At 40.2% G+C, this 17,991-nt stretch overlaps 1 protein-coding gene and 1 long non-coding RNA gene across 2 annotated transcripts in view; one reads left to right on the forward strand and one right to left on the reverse strand.

The window, feature by feature from the left end:
• The first annotated feature begins 602 nt into the window (after window positions 1-602).
• On the forward strand, window positions 603-16,147 carry LOC139620246 (uncharacterized). The gene is made up of 4 exons (XR_011690777.1): window positions 603-734; window positions 8,165-8,253; window positions 14,706-15,100; window positions 16,013-16,147. It is a non-coding gene; the product is annotated as an uncharacterized lncRNA (long non-coding RNA).
• Window positions 4,354-17,991, reverse strand: part of lamb2l (laminin, beta 2-like) — a 76,895-nt gene continuing 63,257 nt past the window's right edge. Inside the window, exons 21-35 of the mRNA XM_071475569.1 lie at window positions 17,218-17,449; window positions 16,968-17,131; window positions 16,548-16,772; window positions 16,031-16,245; window positions 15,829-15,925; window positions 14,641-15,013; window positions 14,356-14,540; window positions 13,972-14,219; window positions 11,489-11,704; window positions 11,237-11,381; window positions 10,929-11,136; window positions 7,604-7,745; window positions 7,103-7,279; window positions 6,788-6,953; window positions 4,354-4,833 (exon numbers count right to left, since the gene is read on the reverse strand). Of these exons, the coding sequence (XP_071331670.1) occupies window positions 4,697-4,833; window positions 6,788-6,953; window positions 7,103-7,279; window positions 7,604-7,745; window positions 10,929-11,136; window positions 11,237-11,381; window positions 11,489-11,704; window positions 13,972-14,219; window positions 14,356-14,540; window positions 14,641-15,013; window positions 15,829-15,925; window positions 16,031-16,245; window positions 16,548-16,772; window positions 16,968-17,131; window positions 17,218-17,449 (2,930 nt within the window). The 3' untranslated portion in view covers window positions 4,354-4,696. The remainder of the gene's footprint in view (window positions 4,834-6,787; window positions 6,954-7,102; window positions 7,280-7,603; window positions 7,746-10,928; window positions 11,137-11,236; window positions 11,382-11,488; window positions 11,705-13,971; window positions 14,220-14,355; window positions 14,541-14,640; window positions 15,014-15,828; window positions 15,926-16,030; window positions 16,246-16,547; window positions 16,773-16,967; window positions 17,132-17,217; window positions 17,450-17,991) is intronic.

Consider the following 17,991-nt stretch of genomic DNA (forward strand, 5'->3'; position numbering starts at 1 on the left):
GGAGCTAAGGGGTGGTCCCGCTGACCAGGTCGCCAGTTCGATTCCCCGGGTGGGCGATTAAAGTATTAAAGGTTCTGTAAATTATATATTTTTAAAAAATTACATAGCAGTGTACAACTATTTTCTATATAAAAATATAAGTGTCCTGAGCATAGACCGAAGTCACACCCCCTATAATTGCGTTGTGATCTGAGTGTCTCTGTTTTTGGTTTTGGTAACCAAGATGTTCGCTTTCAAGTCCGTCCGAGTTGGCCTTCCCTACATTTAAACACACGGAGTGCAGTGCGCAGCGTTCAGGTGAAAGCGACCTTCCAAAATTTACTTTACTTAAGAAACCACTTTTTCATCTAAAAAGGGTTCAGACAAAGAGAGATGAGATCAGAGCACAGGCCGACTGGCCATGTGGACCACTGGCTCAAATCCAACCGGTGGACTGTCAAAACATCCAGAAAGTTTGTTTGTGTGACCTCGGATAAATACAAGGCTAAATTCAGGCTTTCCTAGTGGAATTGCAGTGGGATCCCATCTAGCTGGTGGACCATCAAGTTTTTGCCAGCTCCAATGTCTTTACCTGCTCTTCAATGTCATTTGTGCCACCGTGCATAAGGCCCGAGGCGGATTCTTTCCCAGTCTGACCATGGAGCCAATACTGGTTTGTCTTTACTGAGACAGGGAACCCTACGAGCTGGCAAAGGGCTGCTTGACTCAGAACTTTTTTTCCTTCTCCTCCATGTGTAAGTAACTTGATGCTACATAATGTTACATGTCTTTTTCATTAGTGAGGCTACAGTAATATGATAATGTTAACTGACTTGCTGTTACCAATATTATGAATTTGTTCAGCAAATGTTGCTATCGCTAGCTCGCTAACTGTCAGCATTGCTGAGGAGCATATCACGACAAGCAAGCTAGTGTGGTCCAGTGGTTGTGGTTGGACCGTTTTCTGTTGACTCTCATGTGCACAGGGTAACTTTTCAGTTTTTGTTGTTGTTGTTGTTTTCTATGAGCCTCCACCAAACAGTATAAAACCGTAAAAGTGAAACACATTTTTATGCCACATCTTATAAACAAGCACAATATGTTGGTTAAAACTTAAGAAATAAAGCAGTTTACAGATAGCCTAACATTAACATGAAACATTTTGAAGATAATACTTATAATAAAAAATAACTAATGATCAAATTAAAAAAAAAAAAAGATAATAATACAATACACAGTTCAATCTTTGTAACGCCAGACAATTTTTTTTTTGAGTTGTTTACCTACATTATCCCAAATGTTTCCAGCGATTCCAAATCTTAGAGAAATACGTAATTTCAGTCATTTTAATCAAAGATACTCTTCAACAGCATGCATTGGCGTTGATGGGCTGCTGGTAAAAACCAGTAAAGACTAACAGAGAAAAGGGGAATAGGCGGTCAGGACTCTAACAGGGGACTAGCCTGCTCAGCGCCTTTGTGTTGTGCGTCCTAACCACTCTGCTTTTGGATCAGCTCTCTGTCAAAAGTAATCCCCTCGTCCATTTGTTATGGAGAGGAGGACTTCTCTGTGGATAATTCAGCTGCCTGCCGAAACATCCTGAATATCTGGTTCCTAAGTTGAGAAACAAAAGTAAGGAGTCTCGATTTCCAGCCATTTGAAGACGTGTTGTGTCCACTGAAAAGTGTTAGTGAATCACTGATTTTAAAAGTGACACTGCTTTAGGGGCGACTTGATAGCCAAGTGGTTAGGGCACATACCACGTGAGCACATGTGCTCTGAGCAGGCAAGTTGCTGGTTTGACTCCTGACTGACTAGACTCTCTCTCTCCCCTCATTTCCTGTCACTCTATACTATCCTATCTAATAAAGGTTGTCGCACAACATAACACAGCTGAGTATTTGCTATACTGCATACACACTTTGGACAGAAGTTCACTGCCCTCAGTGATCACGGTCGGTCCACCACTGTTACTGTGTTTAAATTTGTTAAATCCCCGTTAAATTTTCTTCATCAGTCACTGTATTGTCAACAATCTAAGATGTCCTAAAAATCACTGATTTGATAATTCCAACGAATATACGAACAGTATATAATCAGAAAACAACACACCACAGCTCAAAATTCTCTCTGGGCTACCAAACAATACATAAAATTATTGGAGGGTTAAATGGGACGGTAGAGTAGAGGGGATAGTTAATTTCCTTAAAATGTTTCCATGTAAAATTGCTGCTACTTAAAGAAATACAGAATTATTATTGTGACACTGTCACTGATATGAGCTTTATAAACTAAAGCACAAAGACACTCCCAGATGTTCAGTATCAAAGAGGTGAGACACAAAAAAAAAAACTTGATATTAACAGACATTGTTTGATGTAAGAGGTTTTAATTCAGTTGATTCCTCCGACAGGTTTTCCTCCACAAACCCACTGCATGTTTTCCGATGAGCCTTTTTCTTTGCACCACGCAGCTCTGACCTGCAGCTGGAATGCGCACTCCCTGGTTGACGGATTAGATTTCCTTTGATTGCACCCAGAGCAGCCCATGCCCGGCACAGATCTCAGCTGCCCCAACTCTCTGCTCTCTCTCTAAACATCAGCTTCATCCAGCAGGTGGACAGGATGGTTTCTAGAAGGATTTAGGAAAGCTGAAGTCTATTTTTAGAGAAGAAGATCATTATGGAGTTTATAATTGATCCAGTGAATTCATCAAGTGTACAGGTGCAGTGTTTACTCTCTAACACAGATGTCTAAGCCTCACTGCTCCACAGATTGTTCTCCAGGAGAAGGCCTGCTGTAAATCTCTGTCATATTACACATTCCCTGTGCTGCCGGAGGACAGCCTCTCTTTGTTAGAGCCCAGGATCCAGTGCCAGAATCCTAGAGAGAAAAGCCCTGCTCCTTGAGAACAGAAGAGAAAAGAGTGCAAGCAGACACAGATGTAGAAAAGAGCCTGTGATTAAACGGAGCTCATGGTCAACATGTTAGCAATGATTGTTTTTTTTCCCCCGTGTAGGGACCCTGCACATCCACACAGTTGTTTTTAGTGGTGCTGGTCAGACCTCTGCTCAAGTTCAAGTGAGGAGGAGAAATGTTGGGTAACCAACCTGCGCAGAATGATAGAAGTCATTTCTATTTTTATCTGCTTAGTGTGCATGCTACATTTATTTGATAACGATGGTTTCTGTCCAGATTAAGATTTAACACAAACACAGACAATAAGATTATAAAATATAATAGATTGTTAAAGACTAAACCAGTAGTTCCAAACTTCCAAAGTCTGTGATTAGCAGTTAGACCAAATGGAGATTCCTGAGATTGTTTTGTTGAAATAATTGCTTGAGGCACAAACATGTAAATTATACAGCATTTCTGGACAAAGTCCAAAAATACAAATTAGTGTATCAGAAATGTTATTTTTGTCTCCTGTTAATCAGAAACTCCCCAACTATAGGAAGCAGTTAACATTAGCTCTATCTTGACCAGCTACAACAGCAGACTCCTGCTTATCTATTGATACATTACTAGCAAATTCACATTTACTCAGCAGACAAGTGAGGGGCATCACTGTGCAAAATACCTCAGAATCCAGAGAAGTAGTTGCCCAGATTTTTCAACCTATGACCCATTTGTGAGATGTCATATCAAAAAAATCTCCAGATCCAGATTCTTGCAAGAACCCAAGAGGATATCGCTGAATTCTTGGGGTTTTGGCGCAGTGTGTCACTAAAGCCTCAGTGCTGCAGGAAACCTTGGTTTAAGTGCTAAGTACTACATCTATTTAATAAGTAAAGGACATCAGGTAAAGAAGTGAACCAATAGTGCACAGTAAGCGCTAGTTAGCCATTAAATACTATGATAGCCATGTATATTTGTCACAGGAACACCAAAGATGAGAGTTGACTGTTTGTGAAATCTTGTTCTGGTGTAAATAATTACAAGGGTTCCCACACTGGGAGTTAAACCCGACCACCTGTGTGAAAACCAGAAATCTTGACTGCTGGACCACATGGGACATATAAACTATCTAATATTAATGTGTAATATTCTGCAGAATGAGTACTAGTACATTTTGCTGATGATACTTAGTAAAGTTTTGAATTCAGCACTTAATAATGTTAAAAACATAATATAATAGTATATTTTTACATTGTGGTTTCAGTACTTTTACTTTAACACTACTGTATTTACAGATTTATTTTGGTCACAAATAAAATAAATAAATAAAAATTATTGTTATTATTAATTACGCATGTGCTTCTCCTGCTGGAAGGATAATGTCACAGTGTCTGTAGTGAACATCTGATAGAAAGGAGGTAAAGGGAGCAGGGTTAAGTAAATGTTGCACACACAAACAGAACACACGATGTCATGAATTTAAACTATCAAATTTATTTGTCTCCATCATTTTGCTTACAAGAATACTTGTGTATGCATTTAAATGTATTTAATAAGAGCTTGTTTTGTCATAAAAATAAACACAAAATTTTATTTCAAAAATCAAACTTAGTATTTCTTAATAGGAATGTCATAACGTAAATACCATAACATTGTGGTCAAATTACAGCAAAGAAACACAAAATCTCAAAATCACTTTTGGTCTGAGTGGAGGTATCAGAACAGGGTTTTATTTTTATGGGTGATATAGTTTTCTGCACACCAACAGTCCACTCTGCACTCTAGCAGCAAACAATAAACAGGGAACTGTATCATCCTCACTCACAGTTGCTGTACTTTAGCACTTGATCCCGGATCTCGTCCCGTGCCATGGTAACATTTTCCTTTAGCTCGTCCAGCTCTGTGCGCTGCCTCTGCATCCGCCGCTCATTACTCTTGAACTTTTTCTCAAGTTCTGCAACCACAGAGAAAGACAGAGCTCAAAGTGGGCAAATCTACAGCTCGAAACCATCAGCTCCATCCAGAGGAATCATAGGGTACCAAAACAATATTATAGATGTAGTGTGATATGATGCAGCAAGGTGCACACCAGTGTGAGCCTCACTGCAAGTCCATCAGAACTAAAACATGCTGCAGGACTCCTATACAGTACACTCAGATCACTTTGAGCTATCCTGCCTTCATTAGGGTGGTGTCTGAACACAAATATGTTAGAGTGATCACAATATGCCAGTGCTGCTAAAAAGATATTAAATCAAAGTTAATTTCCTGATGTTTGAATTATGTTTGAGTATGACTGCAAATGTACCCATGTGGGTGGTACAATAAAGCACAGCTGTTGCTTCTCATAAAAAAGATCTGTGTGGTCATGTGTTGACAAAGGATGAATGATGGATTGGATTGGATATGGACTGTGTTAGTGAACAGAGTAGCAAGTTAAGATCACACACACACTGAATGGTATTCTTTCTCTTTTATCCGACACTAACTGGAAATCTGTAAGGAGGATCTAATTTTTAATATAATCTGATCTAATAGTTTTTTTCATGCTGTTTTTTTTTTATGACTTTCTACCCCTACCTTCTCTATCAGTTTCAATTATTGGATATTAGGCCTGAATGACATGCAGAAAAAATCATATTGTGAGTATTTTGGCAGACATTGTGATAGGAGTAACGATTTCAGTTGGAATGGTCATTATTTTGGAAAAAAATATAAAATTAATGATGATGTGATTCTTGTTGGGTCTTGTACCAAACAAGCATTTTTAGACTCCTATTTTACATCTGGAGAATATAATTTGTTTGTGGGAGCATCTCTCTAACACCACAATGCTTAATTTATGGTTATGTTTGGACACATCTTACGTTTATCAAGAAAAACTGCAGCTACTGCGATTTGGTTATTGCACTTGGCCATATTGTGATTTCAATAATATTTCGATTTATTGTTCAGCACTATTGGATATACTTGTTTATCTATAGTTTTAGTTTACATGTATTTATACCATGTTCTGGTAACCAGTGTGGGTTGATTAGGACGGGAGCACTGGAGTTTCCATGTTTTTATGGATGAATAAATTCAACCTTTAACCTTGAATTTAATTAGCAATCCGAATTAAAAGATGCATACAGCTGCATGAAAGTGCTGTACTTAAGCTGCCTTCACAGAGACTTGAGACTACTGTGCACCCTGTTTTTTTTGTTTGTTTGTTTGTTTTGTTTTTAGCATATATTTATTTACATGTTGGCAAACTGGCACCATTAAAAATATGGTGAAATGTCTATTAGCAGTTCCTGTTTGCAATGTACCAACAGATGTACGGACAAATATCATTGCATTACACTGATACTGAGGAAAACCTAAAAACATGATGATTCTCAGGCAAGTTCTGATAAGGAGTGTCTTCTTTCTATGATTTCTAAGCAGATTTATGGGCATTTATTTGTGATGGACATCTCAGCAATATGTGCATCATGTCTTTATGTTAGATTGAGTTGTGACTCAAAGAAGGAGTATGATTCGTGATGCAAACAGTAGAAATTACAATTACTAACTTCCTGTTGTTTTCAGATCACCAGCGTACACCTACCCCTTTCACTTCACTCACTTCACCTTCAACTCTCTCTTGCCTCAAACTTTGAACACCTCTCACTGAGCCTAACAGGGGCAAAGGTAGCAGTTGAACTATTTTTTAGCTGTTGACGACAAAATAATTTATTCTACTTTCTTAAGAACCTGACACAAATCATCATGTTCTCACAGCAACTCATTTACAAAAGACCTTATATGCAGGGGTTTTCCTCACAGCCAAGTCATGCTAAAATGTGCAGAATGGCCCACATGTGCTATACGTAGTCCACCTATTAAGACAATATTTAACACACTCAGCAGCTTCATATACTCACTCTCCAGTTGTTTGATCCCATTCGTGGCTTTATTCAGGAGGTCGTCTGCCTCCTTCTTGATGTCCATTGCCCTCTGGTTGATGCTGTTCAGACTTCCAGCCTCCCCACCCAGAGAGTCCACCTTCATCCGCAGCTCACCGTACTGTTTTTCTGTGTCATTGAGGCTCTGTGAGACAACACAATGTTGTTAGCTATGATTAAAAAAATTATGGTAAAGTTTACAACATTTGTTTCCTTTAAGAGATTTTGTGCTATTAACATGACATATTTTTCAAAACAATAGCACAAACACAACTCTGCCGCCCACATGCTTACCTCCTGCAGTGAGGATGCAAGGTCAGTGGCATTGTTAGCCAGTGCTTTGGCATCCTTTGCCATATGTCTGTTCTGCTCTGTCTTGTTCCTCAGAGCCGCCACCCCTATGGAAAGGTTGTCTAAACGCATCATGACATCCATCTGCTTATCCTCAAGCTGCCTCAGCCTCTCCTCCACCTGAGGGGAAATGAGATATTAAAGTGCTTGAAATTAAAGCTCCTTTTCCACTGGTCAAAAAACCAGACCCACTAACATCAGGCTTTTTTTGGCAATGGAACTGGGTTTAATTGGCATTCACACCCATGTCAAATGACTCTGCAGTAGACACGGTTATTTATCGGCACTGGCAAAGTGTGCAAAGGGAGAGACTGGGGAGAATATAATATTCTATATTTTAAGTAGTTCTTAAAATAAAATGCTCTACGGGCAGGGGGTTTACTTGCCTGTAACTGAGCGAAGGAATTTGCATTAAAAAACACTAACTTTTCAGACATGCTGTACCTCAGCTGTGGCATTCCTTGTGCTGTTCAGGTTATTGTGGGCCTCCTTCAGGGCTGTCCTTGCTTTCTCTATCGCCTCCTCAGACACATCCAGCGCTTGCTTGGTATTGTTGGCTGTGTCCTTAACTCCCTCTGCTCGTCTCCTGCACAAAGATACCAAATAGAAAATGTTTTTACCATAGTCCTGCTTTATGAAGACGTTTTGGAATCAGTGTAGTGAAAAAAATTAACCTAATTAAAAGCATACCCAAGGATTTTAACACCCTAAACACAATTTGAGATTGTTATCAATCCTCTCATCTAACTCTCCACCTGAAAGCTAATTGACATGTTTCCCAAAATGACAAGCCATTCCTATGCAGTGATGTGGTGCTGCTTATTTACACACCCAACAGACACAGAGAAACATTAATTTGGAATTGCGTTTCTGCCGACACAACAAATCTTAGTCCAGTAATATCTCACCTTTTAACTGTGTTTATAAAATCTCTAGATCTTTACTAAATGCTGCACTGTGTTCACCAGCTTGTCTCTAACTCTGCTTGTTTGCTGTCTGATGCAGGTCAAACGGGGTGCAGTGGTTTTTTGCAGAAAACAGTTGACTGCTCTGCCTGGAAAAACATCTGAAAGTGCCAGTGAGAAATGACACAGGTGAGAACCGTGACAGCGAAACAGAGCAGTACAGTTCCGTGCCATAAAACCAAAACAATGAGCAGAAAGATTCTAAAAGACTGTGGGCTGAGGGAAACTTCAGAGTCTGGTGATAATTCCCTGTGGGTTTGTTACTAAAGAGACCTCTTTTGCACATTGTATCTGTAATAATTTGTTCTATGCAGAAATATTGTAGGAATATGTACATGGAATCTAAATGGAAAAACATTATTTTACTGCAATATTGTTGTTGTTTTCTACCTTTAAACCTTGCTCCTAACACAATCTGACAGAGCTTTTGTTTCTGTAAAATCCTACACTTGCCTTATTGGCAGATGCTATCCAAATGATGAGATGTCAGCAAATTATGTCAACAAATCATTTTGTTCCTACAAGAACACGTCCAGAATTAGAACACGGAGAGTGTAGAGGACATGTGTTTGTTAGTGGAGATTTTATTATGTTCACCATTGATGAAGGTCTATGACAGGAGCAGCCTACAAGGTCAAAGGACAGAGAACCCATGTAGGTTTTATTAGTTATAGTGTTTCAGTTTTTTAACACTGGCTTCACCAGTAATGCTGCATTTGTCCCTGCAGCTGCTGGACAGAGAGACTAGTGACCACACATGCAGACTTCTACCAAAACTAGTCAACTTTCATCAACTAGCTGGAGTGAGATTTTGATTTTGGGGCTGAAAACTGTAGACAGTGTGTTGTGTGGTTCATCCATTCATCTCCATTATATTGGACACTGATTCTGAAAAGAGGTGTTGCACTTGAATTTCTTAGTGTTTAATCAAAGCTGTCATTTCTGTTCACCTCCTCTGAGTGGGCATGGAGGCAGAAGTCTCTAAAGGCAGATACTGAAACCATAGGCATATGGAAAATTTGTTTTTGTAATTTTGGTTTTGTTTTCAACCTTTATATGGATGCAGGAGGACAGAAAAATTTGCTGTCATGAAGCATTGTGAAATCCCAAAACACATATAACACATCAGCTGCCATATTTTGTCATTTACTCTACCGATAAGAGAGTTTGCATTGAGTATATGGATACAATATCATTCTACTGCAAATACCAGGACATTGCATTTAACCAGCAAAACTGTAAACTTACTGTAATAATAACTGTAGGAGCCATGAATGGTTTTCAGAGAAGAATGGATTTTGTGGTTTATATTTTGGTCTTATTATTCATTAGTTTTTGTGATATCAGTTATTAATGTAATTTATTGTCGTGCAATCACTGTAATTATGAAAAGTTGGGTCACATGGATATGGGTGGTGCCATGGACATTCATAGTTGGTATAAGCACCTGTTCACCTGTGTGTTGGAGTTACAGAGAGGGTGCAGGGGTCGCTGTATTTTTTGTTGACCGCAACTTTCTTTTGATTGCTGTGGTTATTTACATCATAATTTGTACAAATTATGATAAGTTGATCTTCCTTTTGTTAATAACATTTTCTTTCTTCATGTAGTCTGGACTGGCAGCTGATCTTTTTGGTAGCATGTCAGACAAAGCAAACGACGCCCAACCTCAGCCTCTCAGCAACTTTAAGTTTGTTTCCTGAAGTCATTACAATAACGTTGACAGAGGAAACACATTTTGAATTTCCACTTCAAATAAAATTGTCCCGAGTGCTCCGGTGCAGCTCAGTTCTCATCATAAGGATATTACAAATGGTTTTACTGGACACATCTGGAATCTGTCTGTAACCGTTTCCCAGTCCAATATGTAGAAAGGCACTGAGGCAATTATTGACCAGTCCTGTCACCATATAGGATTATTTAAATAATGAATGTTTTTACTGCTACTGTGTCATGTGTGTAAATGTGCACAGCACCTTTCTCAGTTTGGAGATGCACATATTGTTCCTTCATATCTCACATGCAAACAGTTGTGGGTGATGAGCAGAACATCGGTATTGGTATTTATGAGAAATCCTGCTTTACAGTCAGTAATATATGAACAACACTAAACTGCAGGTAAGACACTGGCTGTACCCCACAGCCCCCACAAGGCTTTTCTTTATTTTTTATTTTTGTTTTCTTTCTGAATGAGAGAGGAGAGGTATAAACAACAGGAACCTGAACAATGTTAATGATATTGTGAACAATAATTCTACAGTGAATACTATAGTACAATAGAAATATAGAAAGAAATAACACATTTATTTTTAATATTTTCAGCAAATTAGCTCTGATTGATAGTAGCTTCTAGTATCATGGACGAAGGCTGGGTATTGAACTTCGATACTTTTATGGACCAACTGAATTGGTTTCATACTATCTACTAAAAATGAATAAATCTCACTGGTGTCAGTGGGCCAAGAAGCATGCAGCATGCTTAAACCAAGCTCTAATAATGCTGGTGATTGGCTTTTTATATACATGAACATGTCTGAGTGTGTAAAGAGACCACCTTGAAAATAAAACTTAATAAACTAAAATTTGTACTTTAATGTGTACTGTATTTTTCTTTTTGTTAAAATTGATTTAATAAAATTGGCATTGAAAAAAGTATTGTTAGAAATCAACATCAAAGTCAAGGTATTGTATCAGTGGCAAATGCCAGAGCCTGAAGATGGGTGTCTCATGCTGCTCTTTCTAACAGCAAGCAAAAATAATTTATGGTAAACATATTTATTTTGAGAAACAACAGCATCACTTACTTGGCGTCTTTAGCTTTGTTGAGTAGGTCCTTGGCTTTGCTGATGTGCTGAGAAGTTTGGTTGACAACGTCCTCGACGTTGGTGAGGTTGGACAGGCTGTCCTTTATCTGCATGATCATTTTGTCCAGGGTGGTCCTGTTGACCGGCAGCGTGATCGACAAGACCTGCAGAGCCACTTTCTCTATGCTCTCTGGATCTGCTCCCTCCTCTGGATAGCAAGAAAAACACGAAAAATACACACACAAATAAACTTGTAGACATCACTTCATTTAGGACAAAGATTACCAATAAAAACATCATCAACATACCAGTGAGAAAGTCTCTGATCTTCTTAATGAAATCTTTGAGCTTCTTGTTGTTGTTTTCAAAGTTCTCCTTCTTCTTCTGGGCTTTCTCCAGCGTGTTCATCGCCTGGTTCTTCACATCTTGTGTCAGAGAGGCTATATCCTGGAGCTGGATACAGGAAACCAAGATCTCAAGTCAACAGAGAAACATTATAGTCCCATGACACACCATCACTCCATTTCTTTATTCAGTGATTGTCAGAACACTTTTAGTACCTTTCTGACGACGTCCTGCAGCTCTTCGTTGGCAGTGTTCAGACTGTCCGTGACATTTCGGGCATAATTCAGCGCTGATACAGAAGAGCTCACCGTCCCGTTGCATCCATCTTCCCCGCAAACGCGATTACCCTGGTCATCACGGCAACTAGCACCACCACATCGGCTGTCTGGGCAACTGCCATTCACGCTGGCATTGCTATGACCACCACATACCTGAAGGGAGCAACAATGCATCATCATTCATGTGGAAATGACTTAAGAAATGACTTAAGATATCCTTTGTCAGTGGAAGTAACATTGTTTGTCAACACAAAATAAACCCCAAACAATATTCTATTCAATATCCATGAATCTGATCACTGATCAGAATATTGATTCATATATAGTTCTTTGAAATCAAACCAAATTACTTTGTTACTTCAGAATAGTCCAAGTTTGAGGGCTTCACATAAACCTGCAGTACAGTACTGCTCTTAAAATATTACACCATATCAGTTATATAACAGGCAACACATACAGTTAGTGTACTGCAGGTTTATTATTATCATTATTATTACATTAGATTTGAATTTTTTTTTCCTGGACACTTCAAAAAGGAAAACTGTGTTTTAGGTGTGCTCAGTGCACAGAGAAATGCACACAGCCTGTATTCAGAAACGGAGCCTTGAAATGAGCCATCAGGACTTTGTGATGTGATGTTATGGTGTGTCACTTTTGAGGGTCCTATCTATGTGATCAAGTGCTGCTTTTTTGACCAGTGAGGATGACCTGTGCAAGGGTTCATTTTAATGAGATATTCAGGACCTCACAAATAGACAAGAGCCAAAAACATTCAGAGCTCTATCTTACACCCAGCACAAAGTGCAACACAACCGTCTTTGCTGATTTCAGGCAAACACAGTTGTTTTTTTCCCGTCCTGTACAAACATTGTTTAAATAGCAAATACACTTGTGCCTATCTTAGTGCCCATGGGCATGTTGCTCTTCAAATGAGATGTGGTCAGGAACATTGTTGGCATATTGTTATCTTGAAGAGAGTAATATGTGCCTACATAGGCAGGTGCACAGCGTGCCTCTTACACGCAAGCAGAGTGGGCTACAGTGTTTCCTGTGTTTCACCTAGACTAGACTTCTCATCATTTAACATAAAAACTGATTGTGAACTAGACGAAGCGACTCTCCAGGCCTATGCACACACACACACACATTCACGGCACTCCTCACATGTACATATGCAACACACACCCTAACCCCCAACCCCATCCCATGCCTTCGCCGCTTCTTCCCATCCAGTGCGGCGGGCGGGGTTCGATGGCGGCACCTTAATGGCAGCGGCTAAGGCTGGCTGCCTGTCTGCACTGGAACCACCTCCTCCCCCCTTTCCCCCCTCCACATGTCATCCTGTTATGTTATGTGTTGACGGGGTGATTGTTGTAATTTCGCTGCAATTGTACTTGTACTGTTACAGTGACAATAAAGCCACATCCGATCCGATCCGATCCGAAAATATTTCTAACATCGTGATTTGGCCTGTATGCAGCTCACTGATTCACTCAGCTCTTTCTTTCCCCTCAGGACACAGCTGCTGTGTGTGTGTTTTCAGGACTGGGCTCACTGGTCAGTCACAATATTAATCAATTCACTTTCGCTTTTAAGGGAATGAGAGATGGCCCTGATTAGTTTACTACACATTGAGCTGAAAACAATTCAATGATTAATTAAGAGACATATTACAATGCTTTTAAACCATGGTCCTGGAGCAGCGACTGTTTTTCCACTTTTAAAGTAGCAAAAGTGACACAGACATGCCCTGAATGAGTTTGAGCCTTGGACCATTAAAATAGAGCCCTCAGTCAGTCACAGCACTCCCTCACTTTTAAGTCAACGATTTACTAAACAAGCTGCATTAACGACTTGTGGCCACTAGATGTCACTCCAGGACTCCAGCATTTCAAATGAATTAACACATTAGGAAAAACAAGAGCACTGCCTCCTCATACAAATATGTGCAGGGCTTTACTCGATAAATGTGAATTACCATTCTTAAAAAGACAACAATGAGGAGGAAAGGAGATTTCACGTGGGTTTTGATTAAGGTTACCCTGAGACTTTCTATTGCACAGTCTCATGTATTTTGGCCATTCTTTTGTTCATCACATAGGTTACTGTGATTACTGGTGAGCCTGATGGTCGTTAACAATACTCCTCCACTGATCATTTAAATATCTTATTGCCTTCAATAATTTTGTACTCCTCACAGTGGGAAAACACAGAATGATACAAAACAGAAAATGGAAGTTTGTTTTTTTTCCCCCCATTTTCCAGATTTAATTAATAATTGGGTGGACAAATGGAAAATGTAGCCAAAAGAAAATCATCATATTTTTATGGAACATTTTCAGCACAAGATTAAGACTTTACATGAGCAGGCAGACAGTGACATGAAAAAATGAATGAATGAAACCTCCAGCTCTGCCTACCTTGTGACTGAGGTGATGTGCCTTCTTATCCAGGTCGTGGGCCTTTTGCTGCAGCTCGCTTAATGATTTGTTCTGAGCAGCCAGAGCTCGGAGGAACTTGTCTTTACTGGCATCCAGCAGGTCTTCAGTGACAGTGCGGGTTTCTTTGGACTGTTCCACTGGACTGAGAGGACCAGACAATGAGGCATTGCATTTCTCCTGAGCCTCCACTGACTCCTGATAGTATTTCTTCACTTTCTCAAACTGATCTGCGAGGAGACAGGAACAGGTGTTTGTGTGTAACAGCTAAGAATAATGCCTTATTGTTTGTATCAAACGTTCGAAGATCTACAGACACTGTTATTGATTAGATTTTTTGATATTTTGACTTGTTGAGTTTGCTACCTGCAAATCCTGAGGTGAGGTAGTCATCCAGCAAGCGTTGTTTGTGAGCCACAGTGATGTTGATGTCCCTCAATTCTCTCTCCAGATCACTTAGTGTGTGTCTCAGTGCTCCTTCTTCTCCTGCTGTTGTGTTTAGCTCTCGTGCGACGCCCATTAGACGCCCATCGGTCAGGGCAATCTCAGCCCTGGAGCACATAGAGCAGAGAGTATTTTAAATATAATTCAGTCAGTGGCAGGGTAACAAACATACACACTGAACATCCAAACACAGTGTGACATCATCACCTGAGGTCGTCAATGCTCTGTCCAATCAGCTGATGAATCCTGTCGTTTTCCTCCATACTGATCAGATCCTGGACCTGCTTCAGCTTCTTCTCCAGCTCTTTGATGCGTGTGTCCCCAACTCCCGAGGTGATCCCACTCTCCTGGATCTTCTGCACAGTGTACTGGATGTGTTCCAGGTCCCTTTTGATCTGGCACAGTGCATCGTCCCACAGCTGGAAGCACGGGTGACACTGGACACATTTGGGGAATACACCGGTGAAGCCACGAGCGCATTCATCGCACTGCTTTCCTGCTGCTCCCTCCCGGCACTCACATGCCCCCGTTGTACGGTTGCACTGGGCCATCTCTGAGCCCAGTGGGTGACAGTTACACTCTGAATGGGAGAAGAGAGGATAGGAAGTGAAGGAAGACAGAAGGGAGGACACAGGAGGGGAAGACAGAGAGAAAAACAACAATAATGGTATGTAGGTGAAACATGTCCAAAGAAAGAATCTACTCAGTTTTACTGCATCAAAATGTTAAACTGTGAGCCAATTTATTAACATGAATCAAATAGTACATGATAATATTTAAATCTTTAGACTTTATTATATCATTAATACAAAATAAGTTAAATGAATTTCACAGAAACAGTAAGGAGTTGAAAGTGAACAAAATAAAAGAGGTAAAGAGAAAGAGGTCTGTATATCAATTTTTAATTTATGAAACTGTCTAAATTGCGCTAGATTGATCGAAGAGCTAACTCTTCAGACTAGTCTCAAATGTCTCTGTAAAACCAGCCCTTTGTTAAGGCGGAGAATTTTCCCTGTAAAACTGACATTAGTAAATCCAGTGGGATACATAATTAGCCTTTGTTAACCCCCTAAATTCATACAGAATGAAGAGAGAGAAGCACCTTGCAAACCTTCACTAAAATGACTGTGACTCCAGTCTGTTTGATAAATAACAACACAGAGCATGTGTTTGGGAATCAAATATGTCCCTGACAAACATGTAAAAGCCCTTAATAAATCTGACCCTGATCACTACTCAAAATTTTGTCACATTGAATTGATAGTGTGAAGTGAACAAGACTGGATCATTTCAGAGCAGGGGGCAAATGTATCTATTAAAATAAGTGATCTATGATTTAAAATGTTAAATAAACCCATTTATGTTCACAGAGGTTATTGTCACAAGATGAGTTACCCTGACACTTCACTTGTGGGTCTCCCCAGTGGAACTGCTCACACTCCGTGCACTGTTTACCCCCAAAGCCTGGACGACAGTGGCACTGGCCTGTGAACTGTAGAAGACAGAGATAAAGAGACAGACAGATAACAATACATCCCTAAACTTTTATTTGCATTAATCATTTTCTTTCCCCTTGGAGGCCCTCACGCTTCCTTACCATGTTGCAGTGAGCTCCCAGGGCGTGTTGTGGGTCACAGTGACAGGGCTCGCAGCCCTGGTCCTGACCGAAGTTCCAGTGGTTTGGAGCACACTGGTCACAGTTTTGGCCAGCCACATTCTCCCTGCAAGGGCAGGCTCCAGTCTGCCGGTCACAGCGACACTGTCCATCACTGCAAGCAGACTGGACCGTGCCAGCAGTCACACAGGTACAACCTAAGAAGAAAACATATATTCAATAAACAGTTTCTACACTGAGTTCCACAGCACTGGTATACATGCAGATGAAAATAAAAATGGGTTAAGAAACACTGTTTGTACATGCAACTGTATTATTTTTCTGTTTAAACTTAAAACTGAAAAAGAAGTTGTTGATGCTTAATAAATTAACTTAATGAATGAAAAACTGAAGTAGCTTTAGCTTGTGCACCATCAAAAATCACAAGAGACCAAACTCTGGGGGAAAGATGATGGAATTTGAGTATATTTTCTTTGTAATATCTTCCATCATCACTCACGTCTGCAGTCGTGAGCCAAAGCATTGCCATAGTAACCATGTTGACAGTGGGCACAGGACTGGCCGTCGGTGTGGTACAGGCACTTGAGGCACTGGCCAGTCCTGGGGTCACATGACTTGGGGTCCTGGGTGTCAATGTTGCCATTGCACTCGCACGGCAGGCACTGCCCACCTGGTTGCTCTGGGTTGCCATAGTAACCAGGGGTGCACTGGTCACAGCGAGGCCCTAGATGAGAAAGGTGGAGTAAGGAATAAGGCATAGCAGTTAGATTTAAAAGTGTTTTTTACTGATGTGAGATTTAAGTGGAGTATTCAGCTACAATTTACATGATTTTCCACACTTTTTTTGTACACTATATATTTCTAATGACTTACAGAAGAGTAAGAAAAATTTAGCTGTCAATGCAGTGTAATAGCATACCAGTGTAGCCTTGTCTGCAGTTACATATGATCTGGTTAGAGCTGTGGTCAGCTTGACAGGAAACTCCATTAAAGTGATCTGAGCCAGGGTTACCAGGGCAGGGACAGGGCCGACAGTGCTCCCCTGAGCCAAGCACCGGGTTTCCAAAGAACCCATCCACACAACTGGGACAGACGAGGGAGACATTTATCATAAGTCTGACAACAAGAGATGAAAGAACTGAGTGAAGTCTGACAATGAGTATCCTTACCGTTCACAGAGGTGTCCTGCTGTGTAGTCCCTGCAGTTTGTACACTCCCCGGTGCGGGGGTCACAGAAGTCTGCATGGCCGTTACACTGACAGGGGCTACAACTGGGGAAGCCCCACTGGCCTGGTTGGCAGTCTGAGCATGCACGTCCCGTGGCTCCCTGCCTGCACTGGCATTGGCCTGTAACTGGATCACACTGGTGGCTTAATGACCCCTCGGAGTGGCAGTTGCAGGCTGAAGGAGAAGGTATTTAAAGAGTTAAACAGTTTCCAATTGATAATCACTGTTTGTACTGGAATCAGGACCAAGAAATATATATATTTTTTAATCTTGGGAAAGGTTGAGTGTCATATGAAAAGTACATAGACACAAAGAACTATACAACTGATTTTTTTTCCATTAGAAGCAAATACAGATGCTTTACAATTAAGCTCAATTATTCATGAAACAATGCATAATATATTTGCCATTTCATCCAACTTACAATATACAACTCATTTCTCACTCATAATAAGAAGGTCAGTCATTTCATTTCCTGAATGACTGATGATTTCAAGCCATGTATCTACTGTAGGACTGTAACCATTTAGTTACAACTTATAGTTTCTTTAGCTGCTAATATTTAGCTTACAGCTAATTAGCTAATATTTTTTTTCTGGCAGATCACTCAAATAGAGTGACACGTCAATGTAAAGTGCCTTGAGATAATGTATATTATGATTTGGCGCTATACAAATAAAATTGAATTGAAATTGAATTGAACTGAGGCTCTACTG

The sequence above is a fragment of the Trachinotus anak genome, unplaced genomic scaffold, assembly GCF_046630095.1.
Source record: "Trachinotus anak isolate AG129_WGS33_773 ecotype Australia unplaced genomic scaffold, CSIRO_AGI_Tana_v1 ptg000004l, whole genome shotgun sequence".
NCBI lineage: Eukaryota > Metazoa > Chordata > Actinopteri > Carangiformes > Carangidae > Trachinotus > Trachinotus anak.